General features: G+C 45.6%; 1 protein-coding gene and 1 pseudogene across 1 annotated transcript; one reads left to right on the top strand and one right to left on the bottom strand.

Moving 5' to 3' along the window:
* Positions 1-7,286: 7,286 nt before the first annotated feature.
* Positions 7,287-12,123, bottom strand: LOC101753128. The gene is made up of 5 exons (XM_012846120.2): positions 12,044-12,123; positions 8,509-8,643; positions 8,105-8,412; positions 7,941-8,019; positions 7,287-7,849 (listed from the first exon to the last, which is right to left on the bottom strand). The coding sequence occupies exons 2-5, from the start codon at positions 8,639-8,641 to the stop codon at positions 7,287-7,289; spliced, it is 1,083 nt and encodes a 360-aa protein (XP_012701574.2). The 5' UTR covers positions 8,642-8,643; positions 12,044-12,123.
* Positions 12,124-13,025: 902 nt separating this feature from the next.
* Positions 13,026-17,909, top strand: LOC101775430 (annotated as a pseudogene).
* Positions 17,910-19,748: the final 1,839 nt, after the last annotated feature.

Below are 19,748 nucleotides of genomic sequence, written 5' to 3' on the forward strand. Positions count from 1 at the left end.
TCGCCTCGAAATCCGATGTAGTTGCACATCGAGTCGTCGATTGGATGGGAGAACAGCGTTCTTATCTTGTAGAGTAGATTGGTCTTGATGAGGTCCATCAAGCTCGTACAATGATCTTGACGATCACCCCTACCTGGCATGCCAGATGTCGGTGTTTAATACCCGGCAACCTACCAAGGGGTATCTCGAGGTAGTAGATTGGTTAGCGGGGGATCGCTGGACCTGAAACTTGAAGGTAAAAGCGAGGACACAAGGCACAACTTTATACAGGTTCGGACCACCAGAGTAGCGTAATACCCTACTTTCTGTTTGGGGTATTGTATATTGCGCCCTGCGCTTGGGTGTTGTTTGGTGTTAAGGATTTGGTCCTCTGTTATAGTTCTATGAGGTCTTGGCCTACCAATCTAGGGACCCTTACCCTACTTTATATACTCCAGGGGCAGGATTACTAGTCGGTTACAAGGAGGAGTCCTAGTAGGATTACATGGTACGAGTCCTAGTAGGATTACAGAGGAATTCTATTAGGAGTCCATCTTCTTCCTTCCTTATGGGTAATGGGGATCTATCCCTGATACCGTCAATGACTACCAGGAGCAGTTCCTCAAGCTCCTGATGCACTGCGATGGCGTGAACGAGAAGGAGCAGATTGATATCTTCTCCGTCGAGCTCCTCCAACCAATGAGCATCAACATGGAGATGCATAAACCCGAGCCCCTCGAGGAGGCCATGGCGGTTGCCCGTGCCTACGAGCAATACACCCAGGTTGTTGATTATGGCTCCTGCTCCCTGGTGTGCTCATCGCGTTCATCATCGTGCTCCGGCGCATTCCATGCCACTTCGGCCCAGCCTCCATCTACTCCGCCAACATCGGGCTCTTCCTCAACAATGCCAGCGTGCCGATCAAGCCCACCGCACTGCCAGGCACACGTTCACGCGCCTCACGCTAGAGGAGATGGCGTTGTGGTGCCTGGATGGGCTGTGCTACAACTGCCCTGAGAAATTTTCATGGGAGCACATCAAGTAGTGCTCCATGAAGGGCATCTGCTTCCTGGAGCTTGACGACACCGACGGCTCCGATGATAGCACGTCGGAGGATGACATGAAGATCTTCGTGTGCAGGCTCACAAGCATCTGCACCAGCTCCACACTACAGCTCGCCACGGTGGTCCACGACATCACGCTCGGCGCCCTGGTGGATTCCAGCTCCACCCACTCATTCATCACTGCCTCAACCACCATGCACCTTAGTTTTGTTCCAGAACCACGGTCGAGCCTCACGGTGGGCATCACCAATGGCGATCGCGTGCCAGCATTGAGCATCAGCAAGGGGATCTCCATCACCATCGGCGATGAGGAATTCGTCCGTGAATGGTACATGATTCCCCTGGGCGGGTATGAACTCATCCTTGGGTACGAGTGGTCGTGCACCCTCAACCCAATGCTGTGGGACTTCAATCGCCTCTCCATGGTGTTCTGGCACCATTACCATAATGTCAAGTGGCACGGCGTGAACACCAAACCTATGCCACGCCTGTTCCTCTCCGTTGAACAACCCCATGGGGTTGCTACTGATCGTGGACATCTTCACTGAGCCTAGATGCCTCCCACTGTTGACCATCGTTAAGTACCAAATATGACCATCAATATTCTCAAGTATAAAGGAGGATTGACATTTATTACATACATTCTTAGTTATGAATAATATAGTTCCACTTATGCTTGGAGAACATTTGGTTGTAGGTGAATAAGCACAAAAGAAAAGTGAAAGCACACTATAAGGAGCAAGAAACACAACTCCAACCAATAGGAGGTTACCACGTGTGCATTCATGGATTGAAGGGCCCACAAACTACCACAACCGCCTCAATCCACCGAATAACGCACACAACCGTCATTGGGACCCGAAGAAAGACGGTTGCGAGGGGGGCCACCAAGGGTTCGACCGAACCCTTGAATGGTCGAACCGCCTCTAGCACCCCTCGTGATCAGCTTCCACGTGGTGACGGTTGACTGGGTCCTATATCAGTTATGTGATATTCCCTGAAGATTCCCTGGCAGAACCACCTCCAAGCTCCTATAAATAGAGAGGCACCCCTCCATTCTTACACACAGCTCAAGTTGAATCACTCTCTCCCTCTTAGTTTCCAAGTTAGTGGAGTTAGGCTAGAGTAGCTCTACTTTAGGTTTTCAGGTCATCTTGGAGTCTAGGGTATGGCTCTTGTATCTTACATTCCTAAGTTGACTTTATTCGATTCAAAGTATCTTCTTTGTATAGTGTTGTGCTTGGATCTTATATGCATCAGTTAGTCATATATCCTTGCTATGTTGATATGATAGGATTATACACTCGTATACTAGTCGTATACCCTTAATATCATGGTAAAGGCTTATATACTCTCATGTCTGCCTTTATACCATGCTATAATATATAATCTGTGTGCGTATATACCATGTATAGCTTAGTTGATCTATGCTATGGTATCGGTTCGATGGCCATGTTTATGGTGGCTTCAGCAATTGATACAATAGCATGGTATGGTTGGAGTGTTGTTAACAATGCAAGCATGGTGCTTGGATTGCTTAGCTTCATTGGATATGAGTTTACCCCATGGGCTGCTAGGGGTAGGTGGCAGGTGGTGACAACCCTGTCTGTCCTTTGTAATCCCCCACGTTCGGGGAGTTTGTAAATTAGCAGTAACTTTGCCGGGTGGAACTGGTACGGGTATTGTCTTCCCGTGTGTGCCTGGGTGCATAGGCTTGAGTCCTATACAATGTGTATGTATGTTATGCTTGTATGATCTGTGTAGTATATAGGAAGTACATATGAACCTAGAGCTAACTCGTAGTCCTTCTCCCTAGCTTAGTTATCTTGAGATGATTTTTGTGTGTGTCACACTACCCTTCTATCATTATCTTACCCTTGCCATGAGTATTGTCTCTATCCATCTTATGATATATTCATATGCATAGTAAACTCTTGACCTACATGCCTTCCTTTCGGAAATATGATACCCTTAGGAATACTCTTGGGTGAAATGCTACAACGGTATATTCGTGGGCTTATAGATTTATTCTTGATCGTTAAATATACCAACACCCACCGCAACACGCCTGTGACCACCACATCCATCTATTGCGAGGCACGCCGCCGATGGCTGTCCGACCATATTGCTATTCCAAGCTCCTGAAGGACAAAATTGCGGTGCAGTGCAACACCATGATGGACCTGGGCATCATTCGAGGGAGCACGTCGGCGTTCTCATCCCCGGTTTTGCTAGCACACAAGTAGGATGGGAAATGGCGCTTCTGTGTCAACTACAGGGCGCTGAACATCAAGACAGTCCGCAACAAGTTCCCAATCCTGGTTGTTGAGGAACTCCTCGATGAGCTCAAGGGCGCCATGTTCTTCACCATGCTCGACCTGCGTAGCGGCTACCACTAGGTCTAGATGCATCCTGCCAATGATGTCTACAAGACGGCGTTCCGCACTCACCACAGCCACTTCGAATTCTTGGTGATGCCGTTCGGATCGACGAACATGCCCTCGACGTTAAAGGCATTGATGAATGACGTGCTGGGTCCCTTCCTCCACCGGTGTGTCCTTGTGTTCTTCGATGATATCCTCATCTACAGTCGGTCATGGACCGAGCACATCCAGCATGTCCGCGCCATGTTCTCTGTTCTGCACAGAACACGGCCTCACCCTCAAGCGCTCAAAGTGCCTGTTTGGGGAATGTTGGGTCCAGTACCTGGGGCATGTCATCGCCAACAACGTCATTGCCATGGATGAAGAAAAGATCATGCGGTGCAGGCATGGCCCTTACCCCACTCCGTGAAGGCCTTGCGGGGCTTCCTTGCCCTAACTAGCTATTAACGACGATTCATCCACACTATGGCATCATCATGGCGCCATTGACGGCGCTCCTAAAGAAAGAGGCCTTCGTGTGGTCCCAAGCGGCCATGGACGCCTTCGACGACCTCAAGCGCACCTTGACTACAGGGCCAGTGCTCCAGCTGCCCAACTTTGACGAGCTGTTCGTGGTGGACTGCGATGCCTTGGGGACAGGCTTCGGCGCGGTGCTGCACCAGGGCCAGAGCCCGATCGCCTTCTTCAGCAAGACCGTGGCACCTCAACACGCCATGCTAGCCGCCTACGAGAGGGATCTCATCACCCTCGTTCATGCCGTCAGGCATTGGCAACCATACCTCTGGACACAAGAGTTCATCATCTGCACCGATCACTGCAGCCTCAAATATCTTCTGGACCAGCAGCTATCCACCATCCCGCAGCACACGTGGGTAAGAAAGCTCTTCGACTATAGCTTTTAGGTGGAGTACAAACCTGGAAAGCAGAATGCTGCGGCAGACGCCTAGTCCAGACACGATGAGAATGAGTTCGGAGCGCGCCTCCACGTCATCTCCAGGCCTGAGTTTGCGCTCTTCGACGAGTTCCTCAGGGAATCTGAGCCCCTGCATGAAATCCTTGCCAAGCGGAAGTAAGTTGAGGACAACACGGCGGTCACGGCATGGTCCCTGGTCGATAGATTCGCCATGCATTGGGGGCGCATCTTTGTCCTATCATTGTCCGCCCTATGGTCGCAGTTACATGCCACGGTGCAAGGTACCGGTCATGAGGGCGCCTAGAAGACCCTATACCACCTCCGCTCGTTGTTCTACAACCCGCATGCCACGAAACTGGTGCGCGAGTTCATGAAGGGGTGCTTCGTTTGTCGGAGGAACAAAACGGAACATCTTCACTTGGCCAGCCTTCTGCAGCCGCTCAACGTCCCGTCGACTAACTGGAGCGACATCGCCATGGATTTTTCGTCGAGGGATTCCCCAAGGTCAATGGCAAGTCGGTTGTCTTGACGGTCATCGATCGCTTCTCCAAGTTCGCGCACTTTGTCACCCTAGGACATACCTACACGGCACTCTCGGTGGCTCAAGCGTTCTTCGACAACATCGTCAAGTTCCACAGCCTACCATCATCAATTGTGAGCGACCACGACCCTGTCTTCACTAACACACAGTGGACAGAACTGTTCACCCTAGTGGGCATCAAGCTCCGACCGAGCTCTGCCTTTCATCCACAAACCGATGGCCAATCGAAGGTCACCAACCGTGTTCTGGGAGTCTACCTCCGCTGTCTGGCCAGTGATCATCCGCGGAGCTAGCTCCGCTGGCTCCCATGGGCAGAATAGTACTACATCACCTCCTACCAGTCAGCCCTCCAGACAATGCCATTCAAGGTGGTTTTTGGCCGTGACCCTCCTACGCTGTTCTCCTATCAGTCAGGATTGGCTAGGGTGGTGGCTCTGGATAAGCAGCTGCAAAACCGCGATGAATTCTTGGCGGGCATCAGGGAAAGGCTGTTGCAAGCTCAAGATTACATGAAGGCTTCACATGATAAGGCTCACCGGGATGTGGAATTTGAGGTGGGGGGATGAGCAAGGCTGCGGGTACATCAACGATCCGCGGTGAGCATATCTGACAAGACCAACAACAAACTGGCACCTCACTATTTTGGTCCGTTTTAGGTTGTGGAGCGCATCGGTGCTACGTTGGTACTATGGCCTATTGTCTTCGACTGCTACCAAAGGCGCGCATCCATGATGTGTTCCATGTGGCGTTCCTCAAGAAACATCAAGGGGAGCCATCTGCTTCAATTGTGGCTCTGCCGCATGTGGTGCATGGCCGTCAAAGGACTCCTGAGAAGGTCCTGCGCGCGGCCATCAAAGGACTCCTGGGAGCTGCTCGTCCAGTGGGTGGGTCGTGGTCCAGCTGACACGACCTGGGAAGCTCTGCCTACATTCACAGAACGCTATCCAGCATTCAAGCTCGAGGATGAGCTTTTCTGTAGGGGGGCGGAAGTGATGTTATGGACTCGTTCTTTAGAAATAAGTTCATGTGTAGGAATAAGAAGGTCCAAGCGTCCACTAGTGTTCAGATAAGTTTGTTGAGTTTGTTTTAGGGCTTGTTCGGTTCCTCTGGAATGGTTCCTGTCCAGGAACCATTCCAGGGCCGGATTGAGTGAATCCAGCTCCTTCACTCAATCCTGGTCCGGTTCTATTCCTATTCAAGAACTATTCCAGCCTTCAAAATGTATGTTGTTCGGTTGGATAGGAATAAATCCAGCTCCAAGAACTATTCCAGCTTCTGCATTGCATTGCCACAAATTTATGATCACACGGTGTACTATTGGCAATGTTCAAAAAGCATCTCACAGGGAAAAGGCTTTCTTACTACAATAGAAGATGAACAACAATACCACAGTGAAATTGTATGGCTCTGAAACAGAATAGAACCACCATTGCATGGTCACCTGACAAAGCGGCAAGAACTCACCTGCCAGTTCTTTGTGCTGCAAATGCTGCAAAAATAAAAGAGACTCCAGATCCCTCACCAGTACTTGTCATAATTAAACAGTCTAGTACAACCAAAATGGACTCAAGATCCCTCACCAGCACTTGTCCTAATTAAACAGACTAGTACAACCAAATAGAAACAAAACCACTAGTTCTCTGTTAACATTTTATGCTTCTTAGTGATGCAGTTGAAGCACCGACTCCAAATCCCTCACCAGCACTTGTCCTTTGAGTGCTGCATAAACATATTTTTCAAAATGACATCAGTTTGTCGAAAATATTGATCACTGACTAGTCATGAACACACAAAGTTAAACTAGTTTGCAGCCTAATAGTCCAACAGCGCAAATTCCTGTCAAAGCAATTCCTAATGCAAGACAGTCGGTGCAACAAGGTCCAAACTAGTTAATATTACAACTGCAATGTGTTGGAAGCTTATTTCTAAGCATGTTCAGACAGCTATTTGGGTCAAACCTGCAGATGAATCCTGCCGACAGAAAAATGTTGATATGAAGCTACTGAATATTTGTGAATCTAACGACAATGTTTCACCATCATGGAAAATCCCGTTAATGAACTGTGTGAGGCTTAACAAGGACAAATCAGAGATTAAGAAATTTCCTTCCAGACCTGATCGCTTATCATTTTATTTCAAGAGTTTGGAAATGATAGGTCAGCTCCATTTTTCCATTGCCTACAGAAAAAAAAGATGAGACCTGTTTTGATGCTACAAATTTGAGTTAACTTCCATTCTGAAAACGATGTCCTCTACATTCAATCATAATAAGGTCTTGGGTTGTTAGGATCTAAAACTTGCTTAACCAAAGTGATTCAAACCTTAACACAAAGTGATTCAAACAACGAATTCATGAGGTAAGTAGATAGTGAATTCATGAGATAAGTAGACAACGACTTTACCTGCTAGACCATCTCATTCCTAAGCCAAATCAAAGCGGATTCTTCATCTTCTTCACTAGCACAAATAAAAGTCTCTCTGTTTTCCTTGCTCTTGGTGAAGATTGCATAAGCTTTGGCCGTTTCCTGTTTGGTCACTTCCATTTTGTTGATAATCGATATGCACCTTTTGATGGAGTATTCATCACCTTTAGCAGCCTCCTTATCTCTTGCCTCCTTTTCTCTTGTCTCATTTTCTCTTGCTAGCTGTTGAGCTTCATCTTCTGCTTGCTTTGTCCTCATTTCAAGGAATCTCTCCATCATAGCTTCAATTTTTGCACTCTTTCTAGGCCTTTGTCCTTCCTTTTCTGGTTTCTTTCTTGATGCAGTCATTCTTCGTTGTCCACTTCTTGCCTCCTCTTCTTTATCTCTTGCATCTTTTTCTTCATCCTCTTCATCACGTATCTCATGAATTTCCTGTAGGGCTTCTTCCTCAGCTTCTTCCTCTACAACATCAATTTGTTGAAGGGGTTCTTCCACATGTTCTGACTCAATAGAAGTGAAATTGTATGTCCCTTCAGCCAGATGACCTACATTTGGCACAATGCATTCAGAGAAATAGGACAATCACCTATTTTACATCATAGAGAAATAGGAAATAGCTTACTATACAGAACATACCATCATAGAGTTCTCCCAAAGCATCAAAGAGCGGAAAGCTTGCCTTGTTGTTTTGAAACTTCTTGATTTTGGGGAAAGTCTACATATTTAAAAAAAAACATTGATCAAATACAAAGTTATCACTATGAGGTTATCCATAGAATTACTTCAAGAAATTAACTTACCACTATGAGGTTCTCCCACATTGAGGCTGATCCTTCAACCATATTTCTTTGCTCATTCCATTTTGACCCATTTTGCATTCTTGCCGCTTTGAGCATTTTGTAGTCTCTCTTAAGCTGACATTCTTTATCTTGAATTTGTGCCTTTGTGTACGAGACAGACTTGTTTCTCAGATGGAACTCCTTCACCATCTTGTTCCACCCTTCAGTGTTCCAACTGTTGTCACTTCTATAGCCACTATCTTTATACTCATGCAGAATTTCAACAAGTGATTTCTCAAGAGTTGGGTTCCAATCCGCTCTTTGTTTTCCTACATAAACAATGGTCAAGCATTAGTAACAGAAATTTCATAGCATCAATAATACAAAATTGACAAGAAAGCATGAAGAAACATTAAACACCGTACCTCCACTCCTCTTTGCCCCACTGCATGTAGGAGAAGGCTTCTTTTTTATAGCACTTGTTGTAGGTAGGAACCTACTCAACTTTGGCGACCCCCTTGCAATCACATTGAGCTTTGGGGAGCCTTTTCCAACCATCGCTTTTCAAAAGAAAAAACTTATTCATCAACTTATTCATGATACAAGCTTATTAACTTATTCATCAACTTATTCATGATACAAGCTTATTAATTCATGAAAACTAATTTACATGTTGCTGGTACTGAACCCACATTTCTTGGGCGATGGTATCTCTCAAAGCATTGCCTTGTGCAGTGCCTGAGTCATTGTTTTGATCGCCATTGGGTAAAGTGTAGGGATACGAGGTAGGCTACACTAGCGCAAATCAAAATTTCTACCGTGTATAACCAGGAAGAACTGTCATATAAGGATCACGGGATTACCACTCGACGCACTACTGGTGCGGAAGATGTAGATATGCGATGCAGTGAAGACGATCACGTAGTCGTACGTAGTCGATCACGTCCAGCAGCTCCTCATCAGCTCGTCCACGTGCAGCAAGATCGCCTCCGGTACCACGGCTCGTCGTCGGCTCGTCGTGGCTCGTCGGTGGCTCGTCCAAGTGCTGCAGGCGCAACACCTCCAAGGTATCCACACGTGCAGGGAGGAAGCGTCGCAAGCCGGACTGCTAGATCCGTGAGTTGCAACAGGCGAGGGCGTGGGAGGCGCGGCAGGTGTGTTTCGCCAAAAGGTGTAAACCCTAGGGCGCCCCCACCCCTCTATTTATAGAGGTTCCTGATGGGCCTCTGGATCCGAAGCCCATTAGTACTCCTAAACCTAATCCAACTCGGATCAGATCCGAATTGGGCTTCCAGCCCCTTAAGTGTGTGACCCTATGGGTTCGGATACGTATAGACATGGCCCGAGTACTCCTACTCGGCCCAATAGTCGGTAGCGGCCTCTAGCAAGACGTGCCAACTCCTATACGCACACGAAGATCATATCAGACGAACCATCACAACATAATATACATGCTATTCCCTTTGCCTCACGATATTTGGTCTAGCTTCAAGCCGACCGCTCTTTCTCGATCCTGTGATTCGGAATCCCTTTGTAGGTTAACTCTTAACTGTACGTAGCATGGCCATGCATTTTTCGGATCCGATCACTCGAGGGGCCCAGAGATATCACTCTCAATCAGAGAGGGGCAAATCCCATCTTGACTGACCATGTCTCATAGCATGCTTCTTGACAAACCCGAAAGCTACCTTTATAACTACCCTGTTACGGCGTAGCGTTTGATAGCCCCTAAGTAGGTCAATCCACATCTAGAATACATGCGACAGTCTCAGGTCTAAGGACAAAGCGTATATATGTTGTTTAAAGAGAGAACTACTTCTCGTGTTGGGTCAGTCCTAGCACATGTCTCCACATGTGTCCACATTATTAGTTCAACATCTCCATGTCCATGACTTGTGAAACATAGTCATCAACTAATACATGTGCTAGTCTAATATTCATGTGTGTCCTCACATGAACTCCGACTAGGGACAACTTTAGAATAACCATACAAGTAAAGAGTTTCACATACAATTCACACAATTGCAAATCAATTCAAGTAGCCTTCAATGGATATTCAATGAACACAACATACAAATCATGGATACAAATGGAATATCATCATCTCTATGATTGCCTCTAGGGCATACCTCCAACATAAAGAAACAAAGTGTGTTGGATCGATATTATCCGGCTGATGATCCAACCATTCCTCGTCTCCATGAAGTAATCGGATTAGATTGTGGAAGATGGATGTAGCTATAGGTATTTTCACTTGATTTTCTAACGTATGGAATGTGGCAACTTTGATAATGGGGAAGCGCTTCTTAAGCACTCCCAAAGTCCTTTTGACATGGTTCCTCAGTAGTGCGTGGCGGTGGTTGAAGAGCTCCTTTGAGTTTTGTGGTCTTCGATGTCCAGCTCCAAATTCTTTCAAATGGTATCGAACCCCTCGATATGGAGCGAGGAAAGATGGAGTATTTGCATACCCTCCATCAACCAGATAGAATTTGCCTGGAGGTACCTGGAAGCCCTTGCTCATAGCCGATCTTAGCACTCTAGAATCTGTAGCTGATCCCTCCCATCCACTAGAAATAAAAGTGATGTTGAGATCAAAATCACATGCCACCATCACATTAATGCTTAGTGTGCCCTTTCTATTCCTAAAAGGAGAATGCTTCTCAGGGGATATGGAAACGGGGATATGAGTTCCATCAATGGCACCAAGACAATTCTTGAAGAATGGATAGAATCTAGGATTATCTTGGATTTTCGGATGCACTTGATTAGGATCGGGGGACTGGAGGAAACGACGAGAGAGTGTGGGAATGACCTTCTTAAAGAAGTGGTTGATGTGATGATGGAAGGTGTCGTTGCTGTGCCCAAAGGTCACTGCAAGATCCTCATATGAGGCGTTGCGACTTAACATGTATAAGAAGAAGCCCAACTTCTCCTCCACCGTAATCCTTGTATCAACAATGAGTCTTTTCCTTCTAAGATAAGTTGCCAACTCTTTGAAGATGTGGGGTTCCATCCTAAATGTAACTTGACAGTTCTTGATATGTCCCTCAAGGACTCAGCGAACCTTAACCTCTCCTGTTTCTTCTGATGTATGACGTTTCTTCTTTACTCCTCCTTCTCTAGTAGAACCCATCAGATATAAGGCAGGGAATAGAAACATCATCATGTCATCATCTTCTTCCTCCCTCCTCTTTCTAATACGATCTCTCAATGAGATATTCATTGCAGAACTAAAGCATATAAATTTATAGTCAGATAGAAACATATAAATGATACTATATGCTAACCTAGCCTAACAAAGTCAAATTAAAACTCTTCACAAGTGGGCAAAGCAAACCAATCTAGGGTGTAAGATATAAACATGGTGAAATGGTAACACCCATGAAGGCTGGACTAATTTGGCACTGTCGATGTAAGTAGAAGAAAAGAATGAACTCATGCTATGGTCATAATAGTGAAATGAGACGACTATCAGATAATGCAATATCAATAATATTAGTGCTTATATTGATAATAACTCAAAGAAAGAGCATGAACTTGACAGTATCACCAAGAGGATTATCTTCAAATAGCAGTATAGCACAAACATGGGGTCCAGGACACCTTACAAGATAAAAATTACCATCAATCAGAAGTAACTTGAGCTCCAATTGTATAATGATTCTTTAAATGTTATTTCTGTTACACTAAAGTAAGAAAATCAGAATAGGAATTGTTACATTAAGGTCTCACTTTTTTCAAGTCTTCTAGTTTAAAACAAATAAACACTTACAATACTTCTCTCATAGGCCTAGTATCCATTTTCGGTTTCATATATAACCACTCAAAATTTGACCACTTGTTTCTAAACAAAGTACTCTAGGAACGAGAATACTATACATGTTGTCATGGCAATTTTACTCATTGCAATAGAAAAAACTACTCATTAGAATAGACTTAAACATAGATAGAATTATGTACCTATTGGAGTTGGTACCGGATCCCAAGAAGGAGGTGGTTCACCTTCCCCAACTCTTAATGGTGCTGGTGGGATCTACAAGTAACAAGAAAAAGTCAGCACATCACATAGAAGGACAGTTATGACATGATGATGGTGCTGCTACTGTCAATATGACAATGGAAAAAGTCAGCACATCACATAGAATGGTGCTGCTACTGTCAATATGACAGTTATTCATTACAGTCAAGATCATGCTGGGGATGAGATAAAAGTAGGCAGGAACACCGTACCTTCATTACACATAAAAGTAAGTAGGCAGGAACTAATTATATTTCTCACTAGTGTATTACTCTCAAAAACTTAATTTTATATTTTTCTGCCTTAGATTGGACACAAAATTATGAAATAGATAAGACCAAAGTAAATGGATATCTTAGTGACAATCCAAAGAAGGGTGATGAGATAATCACACATAAGGAAATAGGCTTGGTGAAGTTCACCCATATCAATTGAGAGTGAACTTCTGTCTCTCAGTTTCATTTCCATGGCTGCCTTCTTTTCTTGGTCAGAGAGGAAGTCCTACACTGCAGCATTGTAAATTATTTTTCGGATATTATAGGTTACCAAAAATAATTTGAATCCAAGCTATGCTCATCAGTTCCAATTTCCCTATAGTAATATCCAGGCTTAACGAAAGTGTCTTGGGTATGGTGTTTTTTTATAACAGTTCCAATCAGCTGCGTTCATCAGCCACAACTATGACTGAATGTTCTGGTCCAATCCAAGTTTGAGCATTTCATCAAATATGTATAGACCATGGGCATCTCAGCTTGTCTAAGATGTGGCAGCAAGATGCTAGCGGACGTTGCTCTGTAGTCTGTACCCAGCCAGGCTACCATGCTCTGACAGTACATAGCCGGCCTCTCCATCACGCACTCAGAGAATTCCATCAAACGACACATTGCTGACAGAGAAGATGACTCCATCGATCGCCAGTAAGACATGGCCGAGGATGTTGTTGGCCTGTTGCTGCTCTGCTCCAGGTCTGAGGACGTCTGGGCGCAGCGTTATTTCCGTGAGCAGCTTGCCTTGGAAGCATTTCGTCGAGTAGCTGTAGACAGACCATTGCTGCAGAGAGCACGCCAGGCCATTGCTGCAGGGAGCGAAGAAGGACTCGAGCCTGCGCCGTCCCCGCGCTCCCCGCCGCGCACGCGCCCCGTCCCCTCCAGGGACTCGCACGACCGCGAGAAGACGGCCACCTCCGTCCACTCCACGCCGGCGCTCGCGCCACTCCCACTCCTCCGTAGGCAGGGACTCCTCCTCCAGCCGATTCTCAGGCCACCCAAGCGCGGCCATCAAGAACTCGCTACAGATCTCAACTCGGCAACATCAAGAACAAGAATACGAGGACAGGATAGGGGAAGGAAGATAGGGCGGCGCCTTACCGGTGAGAAGGTGGCGGAGAGGGTCTCCTTCCAGGCTGTGCCGCGCCGCCACGCCGCCACCTCGCGCCGCCGCCTCGTCGCCTCACGCGCCGCCAGCTCGCACCGCCGCCCGTCATCTCGCGTGAGGATTCGTTCCGGAGGGTTGGAGGTGGGAATTGCTTCCGGGCCTCGGAGTGAAGGAGTGAAACCGAGCCGGCCCAGGTTCGGTTCCGGGCCAGATCAACCGAACAACAATTTTTATGTTGGGTCGTATTCATTCCGGTCCGTTTCAATCCGTCCGGATTAGGCTGCGTTCCATGCCGTTCCGACCTAACCGAACGAGACCTTAGTAGCTGGATTGGCCAGCAAGATAGGGATAAGTTGTTAGGAGGTTGAGAGTCGTGTATGTACTGCCTGATAGCGAACTCTAGAGATCAAGCAGAAAGATCATTCTAATCTCAGAGCCTCCCAAGGGGAGGGCGAGTTAGTTGTGATTCACCTGCTATATCCCTATATCAATAAACAGGTCATATCACATAGGAATTCCTTTTTCCTTGTGGAGGTATAGGCGGTACACTATATGCAATAGTTTGGTAATAAGGTGTTTGCAAATTCGCCGAAGTTTCAAAAATTCGGCCTTTGGAGCCAAAGTAGAAGCATTAGGTGTAGAATAAACATTCGGCGTTCTAGTTGGATTAACTATAGGTGGTGTGGTAACAGAGAACCCATGTAAAACCGGCCATCTTGAGTGTTGCTTAAATATACATTCGATGCACTAAGAATAGTATTAACAACAAAGGCCATAATTGCAACCAATGTATTAAGATTATCATGTACAGGCCGTTTTAAAAGTTGTTCCTCTTGAATGCGCATTAAAGAAGGTCTAAGATTACTATCAAACATTTTTCATCATGCTCTGAACAGAATTAACAGTCTTAGAACTAAGAGACTGATCAATCATATTCGCAATATCATCATGAGAAAGTGGGGATTCACTTACGGGTGCGTTTACCTTTGGTTTAGCACCAACAGGAAGTACAATGCCTTGTTTATTTGTGACCCCTTGTCTTGTCTTGGTGTAGCAAGAAAGAAACGCTTGCCGACACTCCACTCGCCGGCGTTCTTCCTTGTCGGCCTTGCACATTGCTTCATAAGCTTGTCGATCCTCCTCTGGCAACACATCAATTGTCACACTCATGATGTTGTGCTTGTCGATTTCAGTATTGGAGCATATGTCTGATATGATGGATTCGGCTGTTGACGCAGCCGCAATCTTCATTCCTAGTGGAGTCTGTCAAAATGGGTTGGCACAAAAATGCACCGCATGCCAACACACAAAAATATTGCTCAAGGGCTTGAAATAAAAATCTGTTCCTTGATTAATCTCCAAGTAGCAGGACAATGCAACGACTTGAGCACAAACGTGAAATATTCTATTGACACAGCAAAATAATCTAACAGACAAGTCTTTTCTTCTGATGTTTCAAGCCCAAACAACGGCGACAGCTTGGCACTTGTCGATCTTGCCATGCACCTGACAACATAATTGATGCCTTCCGATCCTCTCGAGCTTCATGGTGAACGACAATCCGACTCGATGATGACGCCCAGTACCAGACGGAGATGGATATAGTGTGATGGCCTTGAGACTTAGCACGCCAATCTAGTAGACGCCGGCTATACGAGCCGACTTGATGATCCTCAGCGATGGGAGCCGCCGATGATGATAGGGGTTTGATTACGACGAAGCGATGACGGATGGTTAGATGACAATAGGGCTTCGATTACGACGAAGCGATTGCAAGCTAATCAACAAAGATTGCTTTGGTTACGTGGAAGTAGGCGACCGATTTACAAGCTAATCGGTGAAGAGTAGCTAACCTTAGGAAAAAGTAAGAACAAGAAATAGTAGATGTGTTTTCCGACTGGGGGTTCTAATCGGTTGCGACCTCCATTCATCTATGGAGGCGGCTGGACTTCCTTGCCGTATAATTCCAAAGATTCCATCTAATCTAACCCTTAGTCTACGGTCGAGCCTTGTAGCAATCATGTAAAATTTTGATTTGCCGATGCCTTGCGTAGCTAATTAACGTGACGTGTTGTAAGAATGGATCCAACTCAACTTGTACATGCCAGATAGGTGCACCCTGATCAGAGAATTGATCGGCCATATAAAACTTAATGTTAATTAATCTATACTTTAATATAAAGTGCGGTTGTTTGTTCTAACCATCGTAGTTGTTTTGCAAAAAAATCCCTCAATTTTTTCATAATACCCACCATACCCACCGTCTTTAGAACAATAGTGCAAATGTCATCATATTTTAAAAAGGTTCCCTACTTTTATGAAATCAACCCGGTTCCACCCGGCAGGCTGGCTAGGCACGGGCGCACGGCTTGACCCTGCTGTGCTGCTGCAGCCGGTGCTTTGATCAGGATGAAGAAAGAGGAGATACGGCCATACAGGAGACGCGGGACCGGATCCAGACCCGCCTCGACGAGGCCGAGCTCGTCGTCGCCGAGGCGGACCGTGACTACATGCGCCGGAGGCGCGAGGAGCTCGGCGGCCCGTCGCGCGGCAGCGGGGCGCCGCCTGCGGCCGCTCGCAGGGGTGGCGCCGAGGACGAGGAGGACGGCGGCCGTGCGTTCGGCGACCTGAGGGGGTCCGTGAGCCGGATGATGTCGAGGATGAGGGCCAGGGGCCAGGCTGGAGGACGCGAGCTCCACGCTGGCGGCGCTCATGGAGAGGATGAGCGGCGAGGCGTCGTCCATGGCGAGGCTGCAGGAGGCCGGCCACGAGGGCGAAAGGGTCAAGGGGCTCTCCGGATTCTACAGCGTGGCGCAGCTACTCACGGAGTTCCAGGAGATGGTCATGGACGCCGGCGCCGTCCGAGACATCGTCGCGTCTTCGTTTGACGCGATGGAGGGGTCGATCTCCGCGCTGCGTGCGGCCATGGATGAGCAGCAGTGGCTCGTGGACGCAGAGAGGGAGATGTACGGCGCCGTCGTGGAAGGTTTTCTCAGGGAGATCAACGTGGGATCCAATCGCATGTCTTCTCCGGGTGAAGGAGCTCGTACACCTACATTGCAACATGACAGTGACGCTACTGAGAATTGCCTGGAAGAACTCCAATCTACAAAGGATGAAACTATGCGGCTGCAGTCAGAAAGGCGTATTATAGCAGAGGAGTCAGATAGCAGACAGTGTTATCATTCAAAAGAGCAATGTATCTACCGTGAGGAAGCTGAAAGGCTTGCTGAAGAGAGAATTGATTCAGATGTAAGATCTGAACCACAATGTGTGTTATATACAGCAGCATCCAGAGACTTGGTGAAGAAACTGGCTGTTCTGGCTGATGTACAGAGGGTAACTGAAGAAAGAGATGAGGTGGACATCAGAAGAGAAGTACAAATTGAAATATATAGCACAATAGTCAAAAACTTGCTGAAGGGAATGGCTGCTGATTCTGTTGATCATCTTATCAAGACTTTCATAAAAGATGAAGTGCATGCAGTTTTTCTTGCCAAGACTTTAAATTCTTGGAAGAGCACAACTGAAATGCCTCACAGTGAGAGTCTTATCAAAGAAGAGATTGATTGCATTGTGTTTGGAGGACTGGCAGTAGATTTGATAAGTGGTCATAATTTAGAGCGATAAAATCCTATGGTGAAAACAGTCCCAGAAATAATCTGGGAAGATTCAGCATGATTGACAATATCGAACAGTTAAAAAAGGTGAAGATGGAAATCAATGTAACCACTGAAGATGAAGGTGCAGATTCTGATCAACATGGAGTACCTGTGAAGCAAGAGATTCAGTCTTGGTGCTTACTGCGACAAGCGAAATTGCAAAGGCAGTGATCAACAACCTGAAATGTCAACAGACAAAAGTGATGTCCCTGATTCAGTTAAGAATGATGTTGAGGAAGGATTGGAAGATCAAAGGAAGGAGAAAACAGGGGAGATAGGAGTAGGTTTCAGCGTGCCTCCTGAAAATGGAAATAAAAAAATGTTCATTCCATCAACTAAATTTCAGGCAATGTTCATGGATTTTGAAGCTGTTATGGAAAATTAGGAACAACTGTTCTAAGGTTTGTGAGTCTCCATTCCATAATTTTTCATGACATAAGGCAATTGGATAATGGTTTTTGATCCTTGTCCAGATTGATAGGCTTGGACAAACAATTGGCAAATTTGGCTGAACAAGTGAGTTCTCTTAAAAAAAGTGAACTCGTTTACAGGACAGCTTTCACCAGGCGGATCGTGGAGGGGGCAGGGAGCCAGAAGAGATCACTGCCAAGGGCAAGCTAATTAGGCGAACCACAATAGGGCAAAAGGAAAAAGGTTGGTAGATTGGATTCATTATATTGGAATTGGATAATTGATGTATAGAATGTGTGGTATATGATTTCTCACTACTGACTACAAATCAAATGCACGTTACTCATGTCTTGATGTTTTAGATGTATTTTCTAGATGCACTCAAGTTTTATTTGATAATTGATAGTTGTGAGCTTCGAGGACATGATCATAAGAATTTTGAAGCACGCTCTTTTTCATGCCATAAAAAATAGTAGAATGATTTTAACTCCGTCCCCTAGCCGCAATCGACTAAGTGGTGTTACAATTGTTTTTTTATCACTTAATTATGATGTTTTCATGTTTACAATTATTTTTTTATCACTTAATTATGATGTTTTCATGTTTACAATTGTTTTTATCACTTAATTATGATGTTTTCATAACTCTATGTCTGGTTCTCTTATTTCTGTTTGTGGCAGTTAACCAAGTAGAGCCATGTGCTATCGAGAGCATGGCGGGGGGGGGGGGGGGGGGTAACCCAATAGAAGCCTGTACTTGATTGGAACGATTTTGAGTAGATTACAGAAGGGAGGTGGATGGAAACGAGAAGAGGAGGAGGACGCACTCCTGCTCATGGCGGCCAGAGGCGATGTGGCCTAGCGCTCAAAGCGGGAATTAGGCTAGGCACGAGAAGGACGAGTGCTTGCCTAGGTGACGGCAAGGACAGCAAAATGCGACTGGCTGGATGATGATGAGTACGGGGGAAATCGAATGAATGGATAGAGCGGAGGTTAAGCGGTGAATTTTTTTATTTCCATACGTGGATTCCACATAATAAACAGATGGTATCAAACCACCCACAAATATCTTCTACTATTATACTTGCAAAGAGAGGACTATAGGGATAACGCACCAACATATTATGAAGCGAAACTAAGGAACAACCGAATAATAACGTGAGAGCAAGTAAGGACCCGTAGCAATACACGGATATTTCTGCTATCGTGAGAGCAAGTAAGGACCCATAGCAACACACGGATATTTCTGCTAGTAATTAATTCAAAGAGGTACCCGAAGTTACGTCTCATCTCTCTCTTTGCTAATTGCTCTAGCTCATCGGCCTTGCTTACCAATAATAATTAATAATAAGCCGATAAACTAAACTCATAAAATCAACACCTCGCTTTAAACTTAATCATCTAAATAGAAAACCGAATAAGCTAACTATCAACTTAACCAAAATAATCAATTACTCGGATAATATTATGAGTGTGTTGTATACAGATTTGATATGCCATTTTTTTTTTGCCATCAACACATACCCCCTGTTTTTTAGCAAAGTTTTGTCAAAAAATAAATATTTATCCTTCTCATTGTTGCAATCAATATACGAATAAATTTTGGCTCTTTTCTCAAGACGATGATCAGCACGTCGGCCTCCATATCCATATTTTTCTAAGGGAGATACTAACAATGTCAGCCATAATTTCAACTCACTAGTTCAAACGCAATACATGAGTTGTGTTAACATTCATACCTTCACAGAAGTGGGAAACATCTTTGTGCACTATTGATCCCTCATAATCTAGCACGTCATCTTCATTATCACTGGGTGACTAGACTAGCACTGGAGTTTGCTTCGGCTTCCAAACTTTGGAGACAAGCACCAAAGGCTTAATATTCTTGCCTACTTCATCTTCCAGTCCTTTGGCTTGTCCTTTCATTCCTTGTGCACGGCTGGACACCATCTCGGCTGTGGCCGTGTTCCCAGCTGCAAGGCAAATTTTCCATTATCTGTTGGCGCTTCTAGCCTTTTCTATATTTAGCATTTTATATTGTTCGACCAATTTCCACCCACCAGATAAGTTATTTTACTAGATTGAGTATGTTACAAGTTGTTAGATTCATTTGTACCCACCATAATCCACCTGACAAATTATTGTATGGTAGGTGCACTTTGCTTTTTTTTTTTACCCTCTTTTTACGTAATGGTAGGGCA

The sequence above is a fragment of the Setaria italica genome, chromosome V (genome assembly GCF_000263155.2).
Source record: "Setaria italica strain Yugu1 chromosome V, Setaria_italica_v2.0, whole genome shotgun sequence".
Classification (NCBI taxonomy): domain Eukaryota; kingdom Viridiplantae; phylum Streptophyta; class Magnoliopsida; order Poales; family Poaceae; genus Setaria; species Setaria italica.